The sequence below is a fragment of the Bos indicus x Bos taurus genome, chromosome 4, assembly GCF_003369695.1.
Source record: "Bos indicus x Bos taurus breed Angus x Brahman F1 hybrid chromosome 4, Bos_hybrid_MaternalHap_v2.0, whole genome shotgun sequence".
Lineage (NCBI taxonomy): Eukaryota > Metazoa > Chordata > Mammalia > Artiodactyla > Bovidae > Bos > Bos indicus x Bos taurus.
In genome coordinates this window covers 80,739,514-80,763,800 of record NC_040079.1, presented here as the reverse complement: position 1 = coordinate 80,763,800, position 24,287 = coordinate 80,739,514, and the positions used below count along the sequence as shown (strand labels likewise).

General features: G+C 34.0%; 1 protein-coding gene across 3 annotated transcripts in view; it reads left to right on the top strand.

Annotated features, from left to right (window-relative positions):
* Positions 1–24,287, top strand: part of HGF (hepatocyte growth factor) — an 85,142-nt gene that overhangs the window by 37,050 nt on the left and 23,805 nt on the right. For all 3 annotated transcript variants that reach the window (XM_027539811.1, XM_027539813.1, XM_027539812.1), the window contains 2 exons: positions 10,976–11,150; positions 14,447–14,574. In XM_027539811.1, coding sequence (XP_027395612.1) covers positions 10,976–11,150; positions 14,447–14,574 — 303 coding nt within the window. The remainder of the gene's footprint in view (positions 1–10,975; positions 11,151–14,446; positions 14,575–24,287) is intronic.

Sequence of the window (24,287 nt, the reverse complement as noted above, 5' to 3'; positions counted from 1 at the left end):
CTTAAATCCATTCAAAAGAGTGATATACAATTTTTTGTTTTAATACTGTCAATAATTAAAACATGCTAGAAATCACGTCTTTTGTAGCTATTTAAACTTAGCATAAAAATGTAGATGGCAACTTAAAAACATGAGAGGAAATAGAAGTAATTTTTCATAATAATTTTAGTAACAAGAGCAAAACCCAAAAACAAAAAAATGCCAACATTTGAAGACTACTGGTCCATTCTAAAGTAGATCAGTCCTGGGTGTTCATTGGAAGGACTGATGCTAAAGCTGAAACTCCAATACTTTGGCCACCTCATGTGAAGAGTTGACTCATTGGAAAAGACTGATGCTGGGAGAGATTGGGGGCAGGAGGAGAAGGGGACGACAGAGGATGAGATGGCTGGATGGCATCACGGACTTGATGGACATGAGTTTGAGTGAACTCCGGGAGTTGGTGATGGACGGGGAGGCCTGGCGTGCTGTAATTCATGGGGTCGCAAAGAGTTGGACACGACTGAGCGACTGAATTGAACTGAACTGATCCATAAGAATTACTATATATTCTGGGTGGTTAGCATAGTGTTGCACAGAAGGCAATGGCACCCCACTCCAGTACTCTTGCCTGGCAAATGCCATGGATGGAGGAGCCTGGTAGGCTGCAGTCCATGGGTCGCTAGGAGTTGGACATGACTGAGCAACTTCACTTTCACTTTTCACTTTCATGCATTGGAGAAGGAAACGGCAACCCACTCCAGTGTTCTTGCCTGGAGAATCCCAGGGATGGGGGAGCCTGGTGGGCTGCTGTCTCTGGGGTCACACAGAGTCAGACACGACTGACTTAGCAGCAGCAGCAGCATAGTGTTGAACAAGGAGGCAGGTGCATCTCATAAGAGCTTATTTTAACAGTAAAGTAAGAGAGAATGTGAACTAAGGCAGTAAACAGTGACAATAACAAGGTGAAGAAGGATGTGAACAATATTAAAGAGTTCAAATATATAATGATGATATAAAGTGTCCCATATATAATGACAAGTTGGATCAACTTGGAAATGAGATAGGGAAAAGGTAAAGTCTAAAGGTTTTTTCCTTAAATTGATTCAATGATGCATATTTAAGAGGAATAAATTTGAGGAGAAAGATATTAAGTTTGGTTCTCTTTATATTGAGATGCAGGTGCTTCATGTCAGTGCTCAAAGCATATTTAAGTTCAGTCTTCCATGAATGTCATGCAAAATCAGAAGTGAATAGTGAAATCAAAAGCCTTGGACATAGCAGCACTCCGAGGAAGCATAGAGAGAGCATGCTGCTGCTGCTGCTGCTGCTAAGTCGCTTCAGTCGTGTCCAACTCTGTGCGACCCCATAGATGGTAGCCCACCAGGCTCCCCCATCCTTGGGATTCTCCAGGCAAGAATACTGGGGTGGGTTGCCATTTCCTTCTCCAATGCATGAAAGTGAAAAGTGAAAGTGAAGTCACTCAGTCGTGTCCTACTCTTAGCGACCCCATGGACTGCAGCCTGCCAGGCTCCTCCATCCATGGGATTTTCCAAGCAAGAGTACTGGAGTGGGTTGCCACTGTAGAGAGAGCATAAAGAGGGGTATTTGCCCCTTTTATATAGAATTCATTAAACAAATATTTACTGAGTAGCTCTTACATGTCATTTTTTTAGATTCTGGGGATAGAGAAGTGAACAAAACAGCAAAATCTATGATAAAATTGCAATTTCATAATTTTATCATAAACTAGTAAAGTAAAAAAAAAGCTGAATGAACTATAAATGTATAATTGTCACTTTGCTTCTGAGTTTCTCATCTTGAAATCAGTGTATCAGTGAAAGTTCATCACCTGACACGTGTACCAGGCTGTTCCGGGAGAGGCCTTGTCAGTCCCCCTTCACACCATATTCTTCAAAAGGTGATTTCTCCCCAGATGACAGCAGCCTACACATACTCTGCTATATAACTTTAACAGACTTCCAAGAATTTTAAAACACTGCAAACATGTAGTAAGATTGGAGGTCCCGTGTAGTGCTTAAATGAAGTACTTATTTTTTAATGGTTTTTCCCTATAACAATAACTCTGTATTCTGAGTAAGTTTGTTTTATGTATTAGTCCATGCTTTTCAGAGAGAAATAAAATATGTGTTGGGACTAATTGTGCTTTTCTGAAGTGAACTTTAGTAGCTCTCTGCAACTGAAAAACTAACTTGTGGTTTATGTCCCTTATGATGTGGTTGATGTCCCTTAGGTATCCCATTGATTATTTAAATCAATTAAACTGAGGATATCTTTACACATTATTGAGAACACCAAATTGTCTGAGTGAGTTATATGAGTCAATATCTAATGTATTGGAAATTAAAACATAAATTAAAAACATTTATTAATTGATTAGACATAATAAGCTCATTCAGTGTTAATAAATATAACATTTTAAAGGAAAAAAAACTTTTTTCAGAAAAATAGAAAAATGCTAATAATGGTTTAGATTTTTTTTTTTTGTAAATTTCTTTAATGTTACCTAAATTGTAAGAAGATAGCTGAGTGTCTTGTATTTGCTTCTGCATTCAGTCTTTTGGGATGGATATCACACATCAAAGTGCACCTGGATATACCACTGTAAAAAGGACAAGTGGCATTCTAGCATGGTTATGAAAACAGTTTTGGCTTCCTAGATTCCTGCAAAGATCTTCAGAATGCCAGGTATCCCTCTGAGAACTTTTTGCTCCATGTCAGACATGTAAGGCTCATGTCCCATAAAAATACTCTAATTAGGATATACTTGTTGTATATCCGTTCCCACCCTTCATCACCAGCAACTTGCCTTCTTGGAGACTTCTATCACTTATTATCTTTCTCTTGGACTTTCTTCATTTATCCTGTCAGATCAGATCAGTTGCTCAGTCGTGTCCAACTCTTTGCGACCCCATGAATCGCAGCACGCCAGGCCTCCCTGTCCATCACCAACTCCCGGAGTTCACTCAGACTCAAGTCCATCGAGTCAGTGATGCCATCCAGCCATCTCATCCTCTGTCGTCCCCTTCTCCTCCTGCCCCCAATCCCTCCCAGCATCAGAGTCTTTTCCAATGAGTCAACTCTTCGCATGAGGTGGCCAAAATACTGGAGTTTCAGCTTTAGCATCATTCCTTCCAAAGAAATCCCAGGGCTGATCTCCTTCACGATGGACTGGTTGGATCTCCTTGCAGTCCAAGGGACTCTCAAGAGTCTTCTCCACCACCACAGTTCAAAAGCATCAATTCTTCGGCGCTCTTTATCCTGTAGGATGGTCTAATCTGCTTTGTATGCTCTCTTTTGCATGACTGATACCACCATTTACACAGTTTAAAATCCAAAAGCTTAAAATAATTCTAAACGTGCTCTTTCCTTCATGTCTCACATTTGATACATCATAAGGCCTGTAAATTTTATTTCCTATGTAGCTCTCAAATCTCCATTTCACTTCATCCCTTTTATCTAAGCAGAATTATTTTTGAACTTTCTTGAATATTCAGATGGACTTCTGAGTGGAGCTATATCCATGTTCACAAGCTTTTCCCCTCCAACTCCTTCTCCACTTGGCAAATAGACTATTTAAAAAAAAAATCTGAATATATCATTCCCTATGCCTAGCATATCACACACACACACCAGTTTAAAACTCTACAGTCACTGCCTTTGATCTTAGGACACAGACAAAATAAAACCATCTTTTACTTCTCCACCCGACTCTCCAGCCTCATATACACGTCTCTCAATGCTCTCTGTACCAGCCAGAATATGTTTCTTCCTATGCCTCATATCTTCCATATTCTTATTATAGTTCCTTCAACCCCTGCCATGTCCTCGGCCTTAAAAAATGTTCTCTTCCTTCCTAACCTAATTGACAGCTACCCATTGTACAAATTTCAAGTCAGTTATCATTTCTTCATTTGACTTCCCAGACTGGGTCAAATTCCTTACTGTATATTTATAGCAACATAAACCTCTCCTTCCATGTACTTCTCAGAGTTTGGTTTCCACATTTACTTTTGAAGCTATTTGGTTAATAGCTCTCTCTATCAAAATTTTTAAGCTCCAAAAGAGTAAGGACTATGTCTTGTTTTGTACCCCAGAGACTTACCACATTGCCTTGCCTGTGACAGGAGTTCAACAAGTCTTTGTTGAGTGAATGACTGTTCCTTTCCTAATCAGTGGTAGTTTTTCATTTTCTTTTAATGTCTCTTGGAATTTATACTATGCATTTTGATTTTCATGTAAAAAACAGGCTTTCCCCAAACATTTCCCACTAGGAAGATTTGCTTCTTAGCTTCTTCCCATCACTTCAACTCACTGTCAGAGTTCATGCTTCCCTGAGCTAGTTTTGCACCTTTGCTGCGTGTCTTGATGGGTTTTCCTTCAATAAAATAAACAAAGCTTGTGACGTCCTCCCTATTTTTTCACCTCCTTTTTCTTTTCCCTCTTATTTTTTAAACTTCTGATATATGTGTCCAGAGCCATTTTATATTTTTAAGCGCTTTACTGAGCTATAACTGATGTTTAAAAACATCACATATTTAATGAACACAGTTTGATAGCTTTGAATGTATGTCTATGAATCTGTCTCCACAATTGAGATAATAACCATATTACTTACCTTCAGAAGTTTCCTCCTGACTTCCCTTGCCTTTTTGTGTGTGTGTTTGGTAAGAACACAACTTGAGGTGGACTCTCTTAACAATCGTTTAGTATATAACACAGTATTGTCAAGTATAGTTACTCTGTCATATCATAGATCTCTAAAACTTACTCATCTTGCATAACTGAAACTTTATACTTGTTGAACAACTCCCCACTGCAGAAGTGTGGCCTAGGCAGATCTCTGATAGCTAAGACTTCTATCAAAATTATCATTATGGGTTGACTTGTGTTCTACTCAAAATTCATACACTGAAGTCTAAACCCTTATTGCATTTGGAGTTGGGTTCTTAGGAGACAATTAAGGATGATGAAGTATAATGATGGGATCCTAAAACAATAGGATTTGTGGCCTTAAAAGTAGGGGATGAGCATAATCTCTCTCTCTACAATATGAGGATATACCAAAAGGGTATGTCTATACCTACATCTACAAGCCAGGAATAGAACTCTCACCAGGAATCACTGGCTACCACCTTAATCTTGGACTTTATAGCTGCCAGAATTATAAGCAAATATATTACTGTTGATTAAGCCACCCAGTTTTATTTTGTTATGGTGACTTGAGAAGATATGTTGCCATTGGTACTAAATTAAAAGAATCCTTTCTCCTAGTAACCAATGTACATTGGCATCAATATATAACCTTTTAAAATTCCATGTCTTTGTGTGTTGGGAAACTTACTTTAGCAAATCATTTTCTTTCTTAAAGAAAGCTAATTATTTGTCTAAATTTTATTAATTAATTCAAGGCCGGAACAGAGATTCATAGAAATATAGTCCTCTCATTGTATTCAGTGTTAGGAAAAAATTGCTATCAATATCCTTTCTCAAGGGAAAAATCTTGTACTGGAGGTCTTTTCCAAGTCATCTTCTAAGGAACAAGAGAATAAAATTGAAGACCTTTCATGAAAGTCTTGTCTCCTGAGCATTTTACAATAGAAAAGAATTGGATAAAGTCCAGGGGAAAGTTTCAGACATGAATTCCAGGTTCACATGGAAAGAAAACATGGAAGCAATTTGAGGTTTGGGTTTGGAGGTCTTTATATCATTCTCTCACAACAGTTTAAAACAAGGAGCTCTTTAAATTTACATTGAGCTTTATCCTGCCCTTTGTGGCCCAAAGAGCAGAAGTCTGATGATGGGAGAGTAGCTTTACACATTGTTCTAAATATCCAGGGACCATCGTAAAGTAAATCCTACATTTCAATTGCTCTTCAGTAGCTGGGAATAAGAAGTAGGTTGGGTTGAATTATTCTAAGAATTATCAGGTATTTAGCCAATGGCTTATGAAGCAACTTGTTCTTAGCTATAGGCAAAAGAATGCAATAGCTTTTCACCACTAAGAAATCCAGATTTTTTGGAGGGCTAAGGGGACTGTAAATGTAGATTTACTAATTGTCTATGTAAAAGTTATGGAGCCATGGGTGTGGCTTTCTGTCACATACGTGTGTACTCACATTCTCTACTGCCTTTCACAGGCCTCTGTCAGGGCCTCGTGGTCTCTCCGCAAGGACTCAGCTAGCCTTTAACAGAGAAAAAGCGTCAATTTATTATACATTGTCTTGGAGGCAAGAGGGCTTTCCTAGCAATTACATAACAATTAATGTTAATTCTCTCAAAAAATCTATTCAGACCTTAAAATTCTCTACCAAATAGTATAATAATAAGATCACAGCACATCCATACCAGCAAAGTGAAATTAATGTTCCAAGAGAAACCCGTTGTATTTGATCATGTTCTAGCAAGACAGTGAAATTTTTCAATAGCGCTTGTTTTTTTTTTCCTTAAAGCATTTCCAAATAGAAAACTTTGTGTCAGTCATCAAAGAAAAACATTCCTTCACTCATAGGCCACTGAGGATCATACAGATATCTTTGCCTCTGCTTCCAAAGGGTGACCACTACTTACACCCCTGGCAAAATGTTTTATTTGTTAGAAACTCTCAGAAGAGTTCCTGGTATTTTTGGTGTAAGCCTGGTAGACATACTTGCAGAAAAATTTGTGGATGTTGAGATGCAATATTTTAAAAACATGTTGCTTTAGCTAAACTTGGTAATCTTCAGCTGATACTGGGGTGTTTCTGTGCTTCTTTAATGCTTTGCTAGGCCACTGGAGACTCTTCAAAGCCTTCCCTTATTCAGGTCTAATGTTTAAGTATTAAGTCCAAAAGAATAGATTTCCCAACATTTAACAGCCCTTTCAAATCAAATAGCATGAAACATTTGTTTTGTTTTTGCTCCAAGTTTTGATGTTTATATAGTAGGACAGCTGAGGGAGTCTATTTTATTGCAGACCAGGAATAATTCCTTTTGTTTGAATCATAAGTATTTGTGTAGGCGGCAGAGATCATTTATATCAGTTAAATGGTCTATGGACATTCATGGTCCCCCTCAGATATTATTTATTAAATAGCTGCATAAAATCTCACAATAACTGTTACTAATTAATAAAAGCTATGTAGTTACCTTGTTGTACTAATATATCTTTTTTTGCTTATATTATTTATTCTATATATAGAATAAATATATATATTTAATAAATAAATATATATAATATATATAATATATATTATATATTATATTCTATATATATATAGAATATAATTCAAATATATAGAATATAATTGCCATCAGAATTATGTAGCTTTGTTTATGGGGCCTCTTCTAGCAGCTGAAATGGATAAATACTGACTTCAGAGGGTCAAATAAAAATACTATATAAATATTGATAGTTTGTAGTTAAATCACAAGAAATATTTCTACTGAGTTAAAACATATCATCAAGTTGTTTCAGGTTACATATTTCAAAGTTCAGTTCAGTTCAGTTCAGTCACTCAGTCGTGTCCGACTCTTTGAGACCCCATGAATCGCAGCATGCCAGGCCTCCCTGTCCATCACCAACTCCTGGAGTGTACTCAAACTCATGTCCATCGAGTCGGTGATGCCATCCAGCCATCTCATCCTCTGTTGTCCCCTTCTCCTCCTGCCTCCAATCCCTCCTAGCATCAGGATCTTTTCCAATGAGTCAACTCTTCGCATGAGGTGGCCAAAGTACTGGAGTTTCAGCTTTAGCATCAGTCCTTCCAATGAACACCCAGGACTGATCTCCTTTAAAATGTAAGCTACAGATGCTTGTTAAAATAAGAGTCAAAAACAATAATATTATTTAGATTCTTTATATCTTGATAGGGCCAGACTTATTTCAGGCTGCTATAAGAGAATACCATAGATTTGGTAGATTCTAAACAACAGAAACATATTTCTCATAGATCTGGAGGCTGAAAGTCCAGGGTCAAGGTGCCAGCAGGTTTGGTATCTAGAGGGGCTGATTCCTGGTTCATAGATGGCTAACTCTTCCCTGTGTCTTCATATGGTAGAAGAAGCAAGGGAGCTCTGCAGGGGCTCTTTTATAATCCCATTTATGAGGGCTCTGCTCTTACAAACTAAACATTTGCCAAAGGCCCCACTGTCTAGTACCATAACATATGAATTTGAGGAAGACACAAATATTCAGTTTATAACAAGACCTAATGAAATTATATTTATTCTGTACAATATTGTATTTTTACTAGTGTGCAAAAATTCTTTGTATTCTATAAATTTTTATAATTTCAAAATTAGGAATTGTTCAATAATCCTCCAAATTAGAATCTGTTCAATAATCCAATTATTTAATCCAAATCCAAAAATTTAGTTTTTAATCTAACCATTTTAAATTACATTGTCTTTTAGTGAATAATCAGATCAGATCAGATCAGTTGCTCAGTCGTGTCCGACTCTTTGCGACCCCATGAATCACAGCATGCCAGGCCTCCCTGTCCAATAGTGACTCCTTATAATAAGTTTATATCATTTTTAAAATATAATAATAAAAGTTCAGAAAAAATATTTAGCATAATTGTTCAAATGAGGATTTTATGATAGTTAAAGTGAAAACAAATTCTTTAAAACTTTCTGGGAACCTCTGCAGTTGAGGTGCAAGGTCAGTAAAACAGTTCAGGTCTCTGAACTTGACACTGAAATTTTAATGCATTGATCAGCAAAGAAATATTTTCCTCCATATTCTTATACAGGTAGTCTTTTCTTTGACTTAGAGTTTTTGTAATATAGATAATTCTTTTCACCAGGACTCCAAAAATTTGAAAACTTAACCTCAAATTAGAAAAATATTTATCTTTTACTAGCTTTTAAATTTTATCATTCCTCTTTTTACATTGTTTAGGTTGATGTCTAGACAATCATAGTGGAGTACAAGGACTAGAGTGTGTTAACCTCTGATGGGCGTGCAAGGCCCATTATCTAGCCAAAGGTGGCCCTGGCTGCCTGGATTCTTCAGTTGCAAGTTCATAGTGCCAAAATGATACTGAGAAGGATGGATCACTAACACTCAAAACAACACACACACATAACTAAGAAAGTAAGAGAGCTGTAGTACCCAAGTCAGGCAATGAAGTCCATGAGAGTAGAGGAAGTGTTTTTGCTCTGGCTGCCCTAACTCTGACCTTCTTGCCATTGTCAGTAATCTGAGACCTGACTGAGGTCACAAGTTTACTGCCCAGGAGCTTGTGTCCAAGAAGTGGGGGATCAAAAGTTTTCTTCTTAAAATGTTAAGCTAATGAAGTGACAGATTCCTGGGGACATTCCTTTTGTCTTTTTTCACATCATAGTTTTATAATTAGATGTATATGTCAGTACCTGTTTTAGAGTTGTCACCCTTTAAAGACTTCCGGCACATACCCAATCTCCTCAAATCATTTAACAATCCACTCAAATTATCAGAAAAAATAGCTTAGTAGCATTTGTTTTAATGAAATATAGTTCTAACCCTCAGAATCTATGAAACTTAATATTTTCTATTTCATCAAAGAACTTCAGGTAGTATTAAAATCATAATGAACTTAAATAGTATGAACTTCTATACAAGTACTTTCTCAGTTCAAAATTTTTGTTCTTCCTGAATCAATGAAGTGAAGTGAAAGTTGCTCAGTTGTGTCTAACTGTTTGCAACCATGGACTATACAGTCCATGGAATTCTCCAGGCCAGAATACTGGAGTAGGTAGCCTTTCCCTTCTCCAGGAGCTCTTCCCAACCCAGGAATCGAACTGGGGTCTCCTGCATTGCAGCCAGATTCTTTACCAACTGAGCTATGAGGGAAGCCCTCTGAATCAATATACATTGATATACATTGACAATAAAAATTGCCAATATCAACAGATACTAATTTCTAAGTCATCCACTCTCAATGTCCATTTTATGGGTCAATCTGTGGACATTTCCTCATGTCCATTTGGATTTCTTTTTAATTTAGGATGTTTCTAAGCTGCATTTGTATTCCCTAAAGCAGATGCCTAAGAAATAACACATTTTAAGATGAGCTGAAGAAGAAGTTTTTTTAAAATAAAAATTACTAAATGAGCAGTTTGTGAAAATTTGTGTTTAAAATGTTCTAGTGGTTGAGATGGTCATTAATTAATCCTTATTTTTCACAAAGCTTCATAGAACAACTCCAAACTTAGGCTCTACTACCTTTGCAAGGAACTCGATGAAATAAAGCATTCAGCCACATAAGGTAATAATTATTTGCAAGAAAGAAAGATTCAAAATGAAGCTAAAGAGCCACTTTTAAAGTATTTACACTGTTAAATATATTACATTTTTATACACATCCCTAGCCTCTGAAGACATGTCTAATTCTGACCTCTCCTTTGGAGAAATGATACATCAAATTCCAGAATAGATGAATAAAAGACATTTATTCACTTTTTAAACTATCCTAGATGGTGTCAACTTGAGTTTTATCCAGAGGCATCTTGAATAACCATTTAGGTTAAAGGTAACTGGTGAGTTTACATGGAAACATAAACATTTTCATGCATGTTTTGAGAAGGTATATGAATTTTAGTTGCTCCAGAATGCTTTGAGTTATATTTTGTATAAGTGAGTATATTTTAAGACAAAGAGAGAGCTCAAGTTTTATAAGTTTAATTTTGTACTTTAAATATTTTCTTACTGAGATTTTCAGGATCTTTATCAGGTATGGTAAGCACTGAAATTGGACAAACAAAAAGGCAATAAATAAATCTGCTTAGAGGCAAGCAATATTTTTAAAATGTCAACAAGTTGAGTCCACCATTTTAATCCTCCTTTTGGTTGAATGAGATAGTAATAATGATAAACTGAATTTTTTATTTCATTCAATTATTGTAAAAACTTATGTGACAGAAAATCCTACAAATAAAATGCAAGTAAATTCTAAGAGGTAGATGACAAATTAAATTATTTTATTTAAATTTATATTTCTTTTTACCAATAGCCCACAGTACTATGAATGACACAGATGTCCCTATGCAAACGACTGAATGCATTCAAGGTCAAGGAGAAGGTTACCGGGGCACCATCAATACCATTTGGAATGGAATTCCCTGTCAGCGTTGGGATTCCCAGTATCCTCACCAGCATGACATAACTCCTGAAAATTTCAAGTGCAAGTGAGTAAATTAGGGAAATTATACATTTCAGTAGGCAGAATGGTTGATTTTTACTAATTTCTATGTTAGTGATCCTTAAACTTTAGTGTGCCTAGGGAAAATTTAGCAATTAAAAGGCAGATACATGCACCCCAAATTTTTGATTCTTCAGGTCTGAAATTTGGACCTCAAATAATACATTTTAGCAACCACTCTTGTTGATTCTGAATCAGATGGTTGATGTACCATCCGTGCTTTGGGAAACACATCTTTAGGTTTCTGATCACAGCTTTGTTCTTGCAGGTCTATTTAATGAACAAATCAGTGGTAACTATAACCAGGAAACTTTCAAACTAGTGCTTCCTTAAATTTTCATATTAACTTGAGGGGAGATTACAAGGCATACCTTAAGTCAACATTGTAAACTGATGAGATTTCAGCCTTGAAAAAAATTTATAGTTTTATATGAAATTTTTTTATTGTTTCAACATTTTATTTAACAAGTAGGGAAGTAAAACAATTGTATAGATGAATCAAGCTGAAGAAACTGCCCTTGTATATCAGTTATATACTTGTTATGTTCTTCCCCATGGCTGCTTTTCTTCACCACTTGAATTTTGTTGGACAGCCACAGTGCCATGTGTTTTTAAATTGTCCACCTTGTTATTAGGAACATAAAATGATTGCTTTTCAAATTTATAACACACGTGTCATTCATAGTGGCTTTGCTGAAATAGCACCTATAAATAACATATATTGGCTTTATGTAACTGACTTTTAATAAGAGGGCTTAACATTTCAAGATGGAGATCTATGAACATTAGTTGGCCCATTCACTGGAGAGGGGATATAGTTTATGGTTTTTTATATGATTTAAATTTTTTAAACCAATTCAGAGTTCTTTGCTTAGATACTAAATATTCACCTGTTGTATTTAAAAATATATTTATAATAAATGTATTGTTGCCACTCTGTTTATTTTTTATTTCCCTCATTTTTTTCACAGCAATTCACTCTATTTTTGACTCATGTGTTTCACGCCTCAGAAATAAACATAAAAGTAGAGAGAACAAATAAAATGAGAAAAGAATAGTTAAGAGAGACAAAGAAGACAGTATCAGTGCCATGCACACTTCTGGTTCTAATGACTGGTAATACTCAAGATTGTATATGTGATCCAAATTAACCTCATCTGTAAGAAAAAGAAATTCATTACAGAAATTCAATCCACACGTTTCACAATAAAAAATGATCAAAAGTTTAGTTGCTATATATTATTGGAATTTAAGCTATTCTTTTTTTGGGGAAGGCTTCCCTTGTAGCTCAGTGGGTAAAAACTCTGCCTGCAATGCAGGAGACCTGAGTTCAATACCTGGGTTGGGAGGATCCCCTGAAGAATGAAATGGCAACCCTCTTCATTACTCTTGCCTGGAGTATCACGGGCTACAGTCCATGGGGTTGCAAGAGTCAAACACGACTTAGTGACGAAACCACCACAACCACCAAGCTATTCTTTCTTAACTGGTTATTTGGTCAAGATAAACATAAATATGAAAAAACAAAAAGTGAGTTGTGTTATTAAACACATAAAATCTGATGCATCATTTTGCTCAGAGTATTGATGCATTTACTGTTTGTGGGCTAGCAAAGAATGGAGTTCTGGTCAGGTGTCTCTGGTTGTACCAAACACTGTTTGCCCCAGTACTGAGATTCCTTACAAATGACAATTTTTAGAGCACTATAACTAAAAAATACTGCCTGTGATGATGTACATGAATCATACAATCATTAATTTGTTTTAAGAATTGTAACTGATTCTTCAAGTGAGGTGAATAAACTTAGAAAAAATATTTGAGCAAACCATGACTTTCCGGTTTAATCTAGATTAATGAAGTGCTTCTAGATATAGATTATAAAAGGGGAACTTTAAGTTTTTTGATAGCCTTAGATATGTTTAATTATCTTGCCTTAAATTACAACTCAAAGTTAACTAAGCAATTATTCATTTAAAATTGCAAATTTCTATACACTTTATATAAAATTCAGTGCACATATATTGTACTGACATAATCTTTTAAAATTTGAGTATAAACTAGTTAGAAGAAAAGATTTTCTTCATCTCTCCAGTTAATAATTTTATGATTTTATAAGAAGAGTAAAGGTTTAAATGTGAGTTATAAATAAGAACCTTTGCTATAGAATGGTCAAATCTATTGGCACTCACTGTTATTACAACCTTAAATAACATAGTTTATGTCAGGACCTATTTTGGCTTGATAAACTATTACTTGTTGATTTTATAACCAAACTCAAGCTTTTTTAAAAAATGGTTTTCAGTTTCTAATGGCCAACTGATTAGTATTAAATGTGTCGTATTTTTAATTGGGCCTAAGTGAAATAGCATACCTTCCTATAGAATGAATATTAATTTTGTTAAATTATTAAAGAGATCTATGGAAAGAAAGTACACGCTTTCTTCAAATTAGAGACCACTATCGGGAACAAATCATGAACTCCCCATTTTATTTAATGTGAACTTTGTATTAAAGGTAAAATCCTTTTACATACAGATAATATTAATTTAGACTTTTCCCTTATCACGAGCTCCAAATGTCTAACTGTATCATTGATAAAATAAAGGAAGTACATGTGCTACGTTGACAACTTTTTCTATAGGTAGGTTTTCTATATTGTAATTAGGCCTTAATTTTACAGAAATATAAAATTTCAGGTAATATCGCTAAATCAAGAAAGAACTACTTTGTAATTAAAAGAAATCTATGTGGTGAATTAAATAAATAAAAGAAATACAGAATTTAAAGGATAAATATTTTTTTCGTGGCAAATGTTTGAATAGGTAGAACTTCATTTTTAACAAGAGTAATTAAAGACTGTTAATTATAATAGTCTTTTTTCTGCAAAGAGAATGTTGTTTCTACATTATCTATGATCCATGAAAATACAGTGAGTAACAGACCAGACTTTAAAAATTGTAACAGTTGAGAGTCCAAGTCTTAAAAATGAGTGAGAATGATGAAGTGGTATTATTTCTCTTTTTCATGAAGCAGTAGTATTTGTGTGAAACTCCAGGTCTGTGGAAGTAAAAGAATTCTGACATCTGACAGCATTTATTTCAGTAATGTGGGCAGTGTCAGCTGTGTATATTGAATTCTAAATTGTTAAAACTATCCCAAATCTAAAATGTAGAGTTCTATTTATAGAATGCATACATTCTGGGATTCTAGAAATGTAATAACACTGACTTCACCAATGTAAGAAACCCTGGCAATTTACATTAACGTGCTTATTCTCAATAGGGACCTAAGAGAAAATTATTGCCGAAATCCAGATGGGGCTGAGTCACCGTGGTGTTTTACCACTGATCCAAACATCCGAGTTGGCTACTGCTCCCAAATTCCAAAATGTGACGTGTCAAGTGGACAAGGTAATAGCTGACATTTTGCAGTGTGGGCATGATTAAACTCAGTGGAAATGCCTAAAGGGAGTATACATTTTATAGGAGATGAGCTATTTCTTATTGCACGTTAGCAAACAAAATCACAAAGTCCAAAGTTGGATTTCTTTTTTATATTAATTTGCTCAATATCCATTTATTTATGTGACCGTATACTAGTGCCAGGGACAATTTTAGGCACCGTGGATATACCAGTAAACAAAATTCTCTGGCCCCATGGAACTAATGTCCAGCAAATAAAAAACAAGCAAAATTAAAATGGAGGTGGGGATAGAAAGCTAATTTGTGTAAGTGCTAGAGAGATAAATGTCCCAGAGTTAGAGAGGAGGGTGTTGCTATTTTACGTTTTAATGGTCTGAGAATATCTTACATATTAAGGTAACATTTAAGGAGGACCTGAAAGAGTGGGAGAGCAGCATGTACCATGTGCATAATTGTAAAGAGCATTCTGGGGAGAGGAAATTGCAGATGAAAATGAGATGAGATGGGAAAGTGCTTGAAAAGTTAAAAGAAAGAAACAGCACAGAATGAGCAAGGTAGAGAGTAGCAGAAGATGAGGTTAGAGAGCAGCTGAGCTAAAACTTCATAAGTCTTGTAAAAACTGGAAGGATTTACACTTCTATTCTGAAAGAGAAGAGACTGCTGTAGGATTTTGAGAAGGGAAATTAAATGATCTGTTTGATTTCAATTCTAACTGGATGACTGGCTGGATTATGAAAAATAGCCAGAGCTCCTGACAAGGGCCAAAACAAGGGGATCAGTTGAATGATTGTTTCGGTAATCTAGGCAAGAAAGGAGAGTGATGTGGACAGGAGTGTTAGCAGTAGAGATGATAAGCAACAGTGGGCTTTGAGATAAATCACCATTGTACTTGGAAACACAGACAACCATTGCAAAGAATTGTTTTAGGGAGCAGTGGTTAAGAAAAGTCACATTGAAACAGGTTTAAAAAATCATTTGTCAAACAATAATAATAATGTTGGCCTCTGGGCATTTATTGCTATAGAATGAATTGGGAGTTACGATTTTTAATAATCATATTCTTTCACATAAATTTACTTTTGATGGTCATGGCCATGGTCAGTTCTAAATCATTCTAAAAAGTCCAAACCAAATTTAAAGCTTTGTTTCATGGATTTATTGCCCTATACATACTTCTTCCATCCCCTGACTTTCCCTCAGTGCCATTTTTCGTGAACAACTCCAAAAACAGTTGTAGAGGGAAGATCCCTTTTCAATCAATTTCACTCTTCCTGGGCAGACTTTAAAGGTCAGTTGGAAATAAAGTTGAAAACAATGATTAAAGAAGGTTTGGTACCAGCTGGATCTATTTTGTCCTTGCTTTATTCATTTAAACAATTACTGCTAATTTCTGAGTGACAGAGGCAAATGAGAATAATTGTTTTGTAAGCCTCTGGTGTGTATTAAGATGCTTTTATGTACAGATATATCACTTATCAAAGGATCAGGTAATAGAATATAGATTTTTGGTTTTGAAAGCAAAGTTGATGTTATTGCTTATATAATAAACCTACACATTAATAGATGAAGAAATTAGTTTTGTGGAATTCAAGTAACTTGCCTAAATTCTCAAACTAACACAACTAGGATTTACCTGAATTCTCCTTAAAATGACCTTTCCATTACCCCCATGATTTCTGCTTTTCATTAATATTTTAACAATATATTATAATCTTTTTATTTAACAATATACCTGATATGCAGCAATCTGCAGGGTCCTATGGGGCAATTTGTATTGAGACAGTTAGCCAACAGAGTTGTGAAATTTTATCAGACAGCTATATCATTGTATAATACTGCCAAGCTAATAGTAGGCATTGTTACATATATGATATGTATGCATGGAGAGACACACATATACACATACCTGTCCAACCCTCCCCCCCCACACACACATTAAAGGATGGTGCTCTTATCCCTCTGTATATAACAGGAAACATAAATTTTACATATAGGTTGATGAGTTAAAAACTTTTGCTCAAATCTTGCAGCATCTGAATTAGCATATATATAAAAGCTTTTCCATTTGTATATTAAATAACTGTTAAAAAAATCGAAATTGTAGAATTTCTTTAAAAACACTGATGAAACACTGTATTAGATTATATAAGGTACATTTAAGGTAGAAAACAAACAATTGACATTTTAAATATTTATATCAATAATATATGATAAAGAGAGGGGAATGAAATTTCCCACTCCAAGAAGTGTAAAAAAAGTAAACCAAAAGCATCAGAAGAAGGGAAACAACTAGGACAAAAGCAGACATTATAAAAGTAAAGAAAAAATAGTAGAACTAATGAATAAAGCTAAATGATGATTCTTTGAAAAAATTAACAAAATGGACAACCATTAGCCAACTGACTCAAGAGAGATGGTAAATATATAAAATAATAATTATGAAGGTAAAGATAACCAATGAACTGGAAAATTAGAAAACATGAGATTATTTTATACAACCTTATATGAAAACTGAAAATGAAAATAAAATGAATAATACAGTAGGAAAATTCAAGTTAGTTGAATTGACCCTGATAGAGAAAGAAAATTTAGACTCATTCCTATAGAAGAAACATGGAAATTTATAATAAATTGTTCCACCACAAACCACATCATGCCTTGATGAATTCACAGATCAAGTGATCACAATGCTACATAAATTATCCTATAGCTTAACAAATGTAATAAAAATTTCAAATTATTTCTGGATGAAATTATAATATTGAATCCTAAATATGATAAAGGAATCAGAGAAGAAAACTATACATTCATATCATTTGTAAATATTAATGTAAAATCTTAAATGAAATTTGAATGAACAGTTTAATAAAGAAATTAAGAAAATAATACATAATGGTTGAATATAGTCTGAGTCCAAAAATGGTTCAGTTTTAGAAACCCATTAATATAATTCACCTTAGTTGTAAGAAAAGCAACCATATAACAAATCTCAACAGATTCTGAAATTACTGTGACAAAAATTCATGCATTCTTCGTAAAAATACTCAAAAATATTCAGTATACATACAAACTTACACACCCATATATTTGTATCTATATATGTGTATGTGTGTGTGTGTGTGTGTGTGTGTGTATATATGTGTGTGTGTATATATATATATAGCATCCTCAGTCATGTCCAGCTCTTTGCGACCCCATGGACTATAGCTTGCCAGGCTTCTCTGTTCATTGGATTTCCCAGGCAAGAATACTGGAGTTAGTTGCTATTTCTCTCTCCAGGATATCTTCTCAAACCAGGGATGGAACCCATATATCCTTCATTGGCATGTAGATTCTTTACTACTGAGACTCCAGGGAAGGCCACTATCTCCCTTACTATATAATATAAATATTTTAACATTATATTTTCTTTGACATTGCAATGTTGACATTTTATACAATTAGACAAGAAGGCATATTTATTGACTGAGTAAAAAGGCAAAAGATCTTTGCATAAATTATATAATAGTAATATTCTTGGAAATCTAAATTCAAATAGTAAAAAAAATTACTAAGGTAGCATGATATATGATTAATATACAAATATTAATAGCATTCACATATGCGTTTGAAGATATAATTAAAGAGAAAACTACATCTGTAATAGGAAATAAAACTGATGAAAACTTAGGAGTAAACTTAGAAAAGATATGCAAATCTATGTAATTAAATTTCAGATTACTACTGAAAGTCCCAAGTTGTACTTTAACATGTAGAAAAAATCACTTGCTGTTGATATAAGATCTCAATATCACAAATACATCAGTTTCACCTAAGCTAATTTGTAAATTTAGTGTGATATTAATAAATAGATTACTGTCTTTTTTGATATCAAACAAATGCATTCTAAATCTTTCCTAGAAGAATAAACATGTAACTATAGTAAGGAAAATGTGAAAAAGAAATGATTAGAGGTAAAAAAGTTTATCAGATACTAAAATATTATTAAAGAGTTTATAATTTTATTTATTTTTTAAAGAGTTTATAATTTTAAAAATGTAGTTCTACCCCAAGAGTAAATTGACAATTAGAACAGAACACAGGATCTAAAAATAGACTCCTTACTGAGATTATATTTAAAATGTGGCACTATATGTCACTGGGTAAAAATTAAAAAATAATAGTGGATCAATAAAGTTCTATTTGGAGAAATAATAAAATTAATCCATGCTTTGCACCATACCTGAAAATAAACTTCAAATGGATAATAGATATGAGCATAAAAATGGAAACCATATAGATACTAGGAGTAAACTTGGAAAAATACTTTATTTCTTAGATGTAGCAATGTGGGTTCTAATTAACACTCAAATTCTAAAGACAATAAAAGAAAAAAAATAAGCTACAAAAGGTGTCATGACAAAAACATAATCAAACCTATATTTTTAAATTCAAAAGACAAATGACAAATTTGGAAAAAGTTTTAAAATGTATATCACAGATAAAGAGAAATATTTCTAATATATAAAAGCTATGAAAGTGAAAAATATAGGACCAAAAAATTAAATAATGGACAAAACATAGGAACATGAAGATTTCTTTAGAGAACATGAAAATTATGCTTCAAGTCACATGTAACAAGAAAAAATTAAAATAGAAGTAGAGATTTTTCATAATATGGGACTTCTGTTTTTCACATATAAATTCACAAAGATTCAAAATCTTGTCAACACTATTTTTTGGCAAAACTGTAAGGGAATATGAACTCTCACACTTTGTTCTTGGGAATGGAAAATGGTAAAATCCATATGGAATGGAATATTACAATAATTAAATTACATATACATCCATCTTTTCACCTAACAATACACTATCTGAATATATAGCTCCAATAATATGGAAACTCATATGCACGAGTTTTTGATTTCAGCATTTTGTATGTTAGCAAAACAACACAAATCTACTCTGGCAAAATCACACAATGGAACACTGTGGATTTGCAAAAAGAATGATAAAGTTTTTTTGAATTAATATGAAGTGATTTTCAAGTATATTATTAATGAAAAAAGGCACTAAAATATACATTTGGTATTCTATTAATAAAAGTTATTTATTCCTAGTAATAAAAAAATGGGATATAATAATATATACATAGAACATATACATATAATTTATATAGTCATATTACATATGTATATATGTGTGTATCTTTGCCAGAAAAGTAAAACAAAGAAACACAAGCACCATAAACAAGAAACTAATGAAATTGGTTACCCTAATGGTGGGTAGCAGTGAGTAGAAATATGACACAGAAGCAAGAGGGAAAATGAGAACAGTCTGAATACATACTCTCATATACCAAAACTAATGTTTTAATAGTGTTTTAAATGTTCAAAAAGTAATCTCAAGAAAGATGGGGGAAAAAGCACAGAAATATGCCTATCTGTGTATCAAAGAGATACCATTACTACAGAATTTGGAAATAAATTTCAAAATGATTTTTAAACGTATTTTTTTATATATAGCCTCACTGAAATACATTTAAAAGTAGATAACTATAAATGTGTTTTGAACTTTAAAATATAAATTTGTTGTTAGGAGATTTGACATTATCTTGTGTGCATTGAAGAATTCAGAAAATGAAGAAATACTTTCATGTACCTACAATCAGCGTTCTTACTATGGGAGAAAGGAAATACACCATTAAAATAGAGAAGAGGAAAAATTCTTGTACTAGATTGGAGTTAGAAGTGATCAGTTACTCATGAACACACACACACACACACACACACACACACAGCTTGGCTCTATCAAATGAAAGGGACCAGAAAAAATGGTAGCAAATAGCAATGAGCACACCTGTTTCTCGTCTTCTTACTTTTCATCACTAACATTGGCTCTCTGGTGAAGTTGAAGAATCCATGCCTAGGGCAAGAAAAACACAAAGTAAGGCTGGAGTATCTTTTGCCAGAAAGCTAGCAAGTGCTCAAAAATTCACGTCTCCCTCTCAAAAACTTATAACCTAGATCTAATCATGAGGAAAATATCAGACAAACCCAACTGATGGACATTTTATAACATGACAGTTCTCATTAAAACTGTTAGGATCATCAAAAAAGAAAGTCTGAAAAAACTGTTACATCTAGAAGAGCCGAAAAAACATGACAGTTAAATGTAATGTGGTATCATCCTAGAACACAAAAAGTACTCTAGGTAAAAACTATGAATAAATTGGAGCGAAATAGTCTTCAGTTAGTAATAATGTTGAATAGTGGCGTTAAAACCATCGTACCAATATAAGATAGTAGGGGAAACTATGTGGTGTATTAGAACTTTGTACAAACTTACACGTTTTTCTGTAAGTTAAAAGCTATTCTAGAATATAAAGTTTACTAAGAAAAAAAAAGCCTAGCTTATAAATCATCCTCTTTCTCTAATACAGAAAACATAGGTGTAAAATGAAAAATGTATTAAAGAGCAGTACCATATATTGCATTGCACAATTGTTTTCTTCAATGAGAGCTTATTTAAATAATTTACTATTTAACAGCCAAAGGTTTAAGATTACATAATAAAGGAAAAAATAGCATTGTCAGAGGAAATTTTAATTAATACATTCTGCATATGTACAATAATTGGATTTTACAAAATTATGCTTTCTGAAAACAATTTTATTGTGTATTGTAATGATTGCTATATTATTTGTATCAAATCCCATATCATTTGAATTTGTATATTTAAGTTTAAATCATGAATACCAAAACATAGCTATTGAATATACTTACTGTATATTTTATATATACTTTTGTAAATTAATTTATATAGTTTACTAAATTATATACTTTACTAAATTAATTCCTGGACAATTTATTTAAAATTTTTATTAAGCTTTCTACCTATTATTTTGGGGCTTCCCTGATAGCTCAGCTAGTAAAGATTCTGCCTGCCATGCAGGAGACTCTGGTTCGATTCCTGGGTCAGGAAGATCCCCTGGAGAAAAGATGGGTACCCATTTCAGTATTCTTGGGCTTCCCTGGTTGCTCAGATGGTAAATAATCTGCCTGCAATGTGGGAGACCTGGGTTGGATCCCTGGGTTGGAAGGTCCCGTGGAGGAGGTAATGACAACCCACTCCAGTATTCTTGCCTGGAGAAACCACATGGACAGAGGCCCCTAGTGGGCTACAGTCCATGGGGTCACAAAAAGTCGGACATGACTGAACCATTAAGCACAGAACACCTATTATTTATTCTAATCACATAGCATATTTAAAACCAATGATAATATTCTTTGGCTTACCAAATTTAAAAGAAAATAATGTTGATGTACATTTCTAGGTAACATTTTATAGTCTTTTATCATATTTATTCACATAAAAATCAGAATTTTTAGTTACTTTTAAAATACACAAGATTATTTAAGAATATGTAGTGCTTTTTTTCAAATGCAGAAATTGCTACATATATATTAGAAAGAACTTAACTTCTTTTTCTTAATTTTAAAATTAAAATATGGTCACTCCTATCAATGTTTAACAGAATGCAAATTGCTCAGTTGAAAAAAAGTGAAAAACTCACATGGAGCATGATAAAAGGCACAGGAATCATTTTAACATGGCTTCCATTGGCTAAATTTGTAACAACTTGAGCATTAAAATGAACAACAGGAATAGATTATATATCATGTTGAATAAAAAGAGGATCCATGAGTCCATCATTACATTACTACTTCTACTAGTAGGTCTGCCAATACCATTGCTAGTATTACTACTAGAAGTATTTAATAATACTTAAATGAAGGGAGTCGGGGGAAAAGGTAAAACTCTGTGTTAGAGAAGAATACCAAGAAAGAAAGAAATATAAGAAAGAAAGATAATATTTTAAAACCAACATAGTAATAACTGATTTATGCAATATTAATCAAAGTATTCCTAAGCCATTTTTAAAAAATTTGTTTGGGAATAGGATGTTGTCAGTCTCAAAGGTCTCAAAACTTTTATTTGCTTGTTTTTGTTATATATGAAGAGAAGTTTTTCCTTTTTATCACTTAACCAAGTTATCAAACTCATCACCAATAATTGAAAAAACTGACATCATGTGTCACATGAAATAATGCTATAAATGCAACAAAATATCACCTTATATAATATTTCTGTATTTAACTTGATTTCATTCATGAGGATAATCAGACAAAATTAAAGAGTGTTTGCAAGACAGCTGGCTTGGATGACCCAGAATGTCAACCTCATGTAAGACAAAAATAATAAGTCAACAAATGTGACTGGTACATGAGTAGTCATTATATCTCTTGTGACTCTTCTGTGGAGTAAAATTTCCGTTGGAAAATATATATTAAAGAAAGGCAATGCAAAAGAATGTTCACACTACTGTACAATTGAGCTCATTTCACATGCTAGAAAGGTAATGCTCAAAGTCCTTCAAGCTAGACCTCAACAGTACATGAACCAAGAAATTCCAGATGTAGGAGCTGGGTGTAGAAAAGTCAGAGGAACTAGAGATCAGATTGCAAATATCTGTTGGATCACAGAAAAAATAATGGAATTCCAAAAAAAAAAAAAAATCTGCTTCAGTGACTATACTAGAGCCTTTGATCATGTGGATCACAATAAACATGGAAAATCCTTAAAGAGATAGGAATACCAAACCACCTTTCCTGCCTCCAGAGAAACCTGTAAGCAGGTCAAGAAGCAACAGTTAGAACTGGAGATAGAACAATGGACTGGTTCGAAATTGGGAAAGGAGTACATCAAGGCTATATGTTGTCACCCTGCTTATTTGACTTATATGTAGACTACAACATGTGGAATGCTGGGTTGGATGACTTACAAGTTGGAATCAAAATTGTCAGGAGAAATATCAGCAACCTCAGATATACAGATCATACCACTCTAATGGTAGAAAGGGAAGAGGAACTAAAGAGCCTCTTGATGTGGGTGAAAGAGGAGAGTGAAAAAGCTGGCTTAAAACTCACATGCAAAACACTAAGATCATAGCATCTGGTCCCATCACTTCATGGCAAATAGATGTGAAGAAAGTGGAAACAGTGACAGATTTTATTTTCTTGGGCTCCAAAGTCACTGCAGATGGTGACTGTAACCATGAAATTAAAAGATGCTTGCTTGCTCCTTGGAAGAAAAGCTATGACAAACCTAGACAGCATATTAAGAAGCAGAGACATCACTTTGCTGACAAAGGTCCCTCTAGTCAAAGCCATAGTTATTCCAGCAGTCATGTACGGATGTGAGAAAGAAGGTTAAGTGGCCAAGAATTGATGCTTTTGAACTGTGGTGTTGGATAAGACTCTTGAGAGTCCCTTGGAAATCAACTCTGAATATTCATTGGATGGACTGATACAGAAGCTGAAACTCCCAACACTTTGGCCACATGATGCAAAGAACCTACTCATTGGAAAAGACCCTGATGCTGGAAAAGATTGAGAGCAGGAGGAGAAGGGGGCAACAGAGGATGAGATGGTTGGATGGCGTCACTAACTCAATGGACATGAGTTTGAGCAAACTCTGGGAGATAGTGAAGGACAGGGAACCCCTGTGTGCTGTAGTTTGTGGGGTTGCAAAAAGTTGGTCACGACTGAGCGAATAAACAGCACAAAGTTTTTCTTTCTTTGATGTCCCTAAGAGGCACTTATTTAATTTTTCTTTGGATTTTTTTTTTAAGTTTGTAATTTGATGTACAAACTTCCATT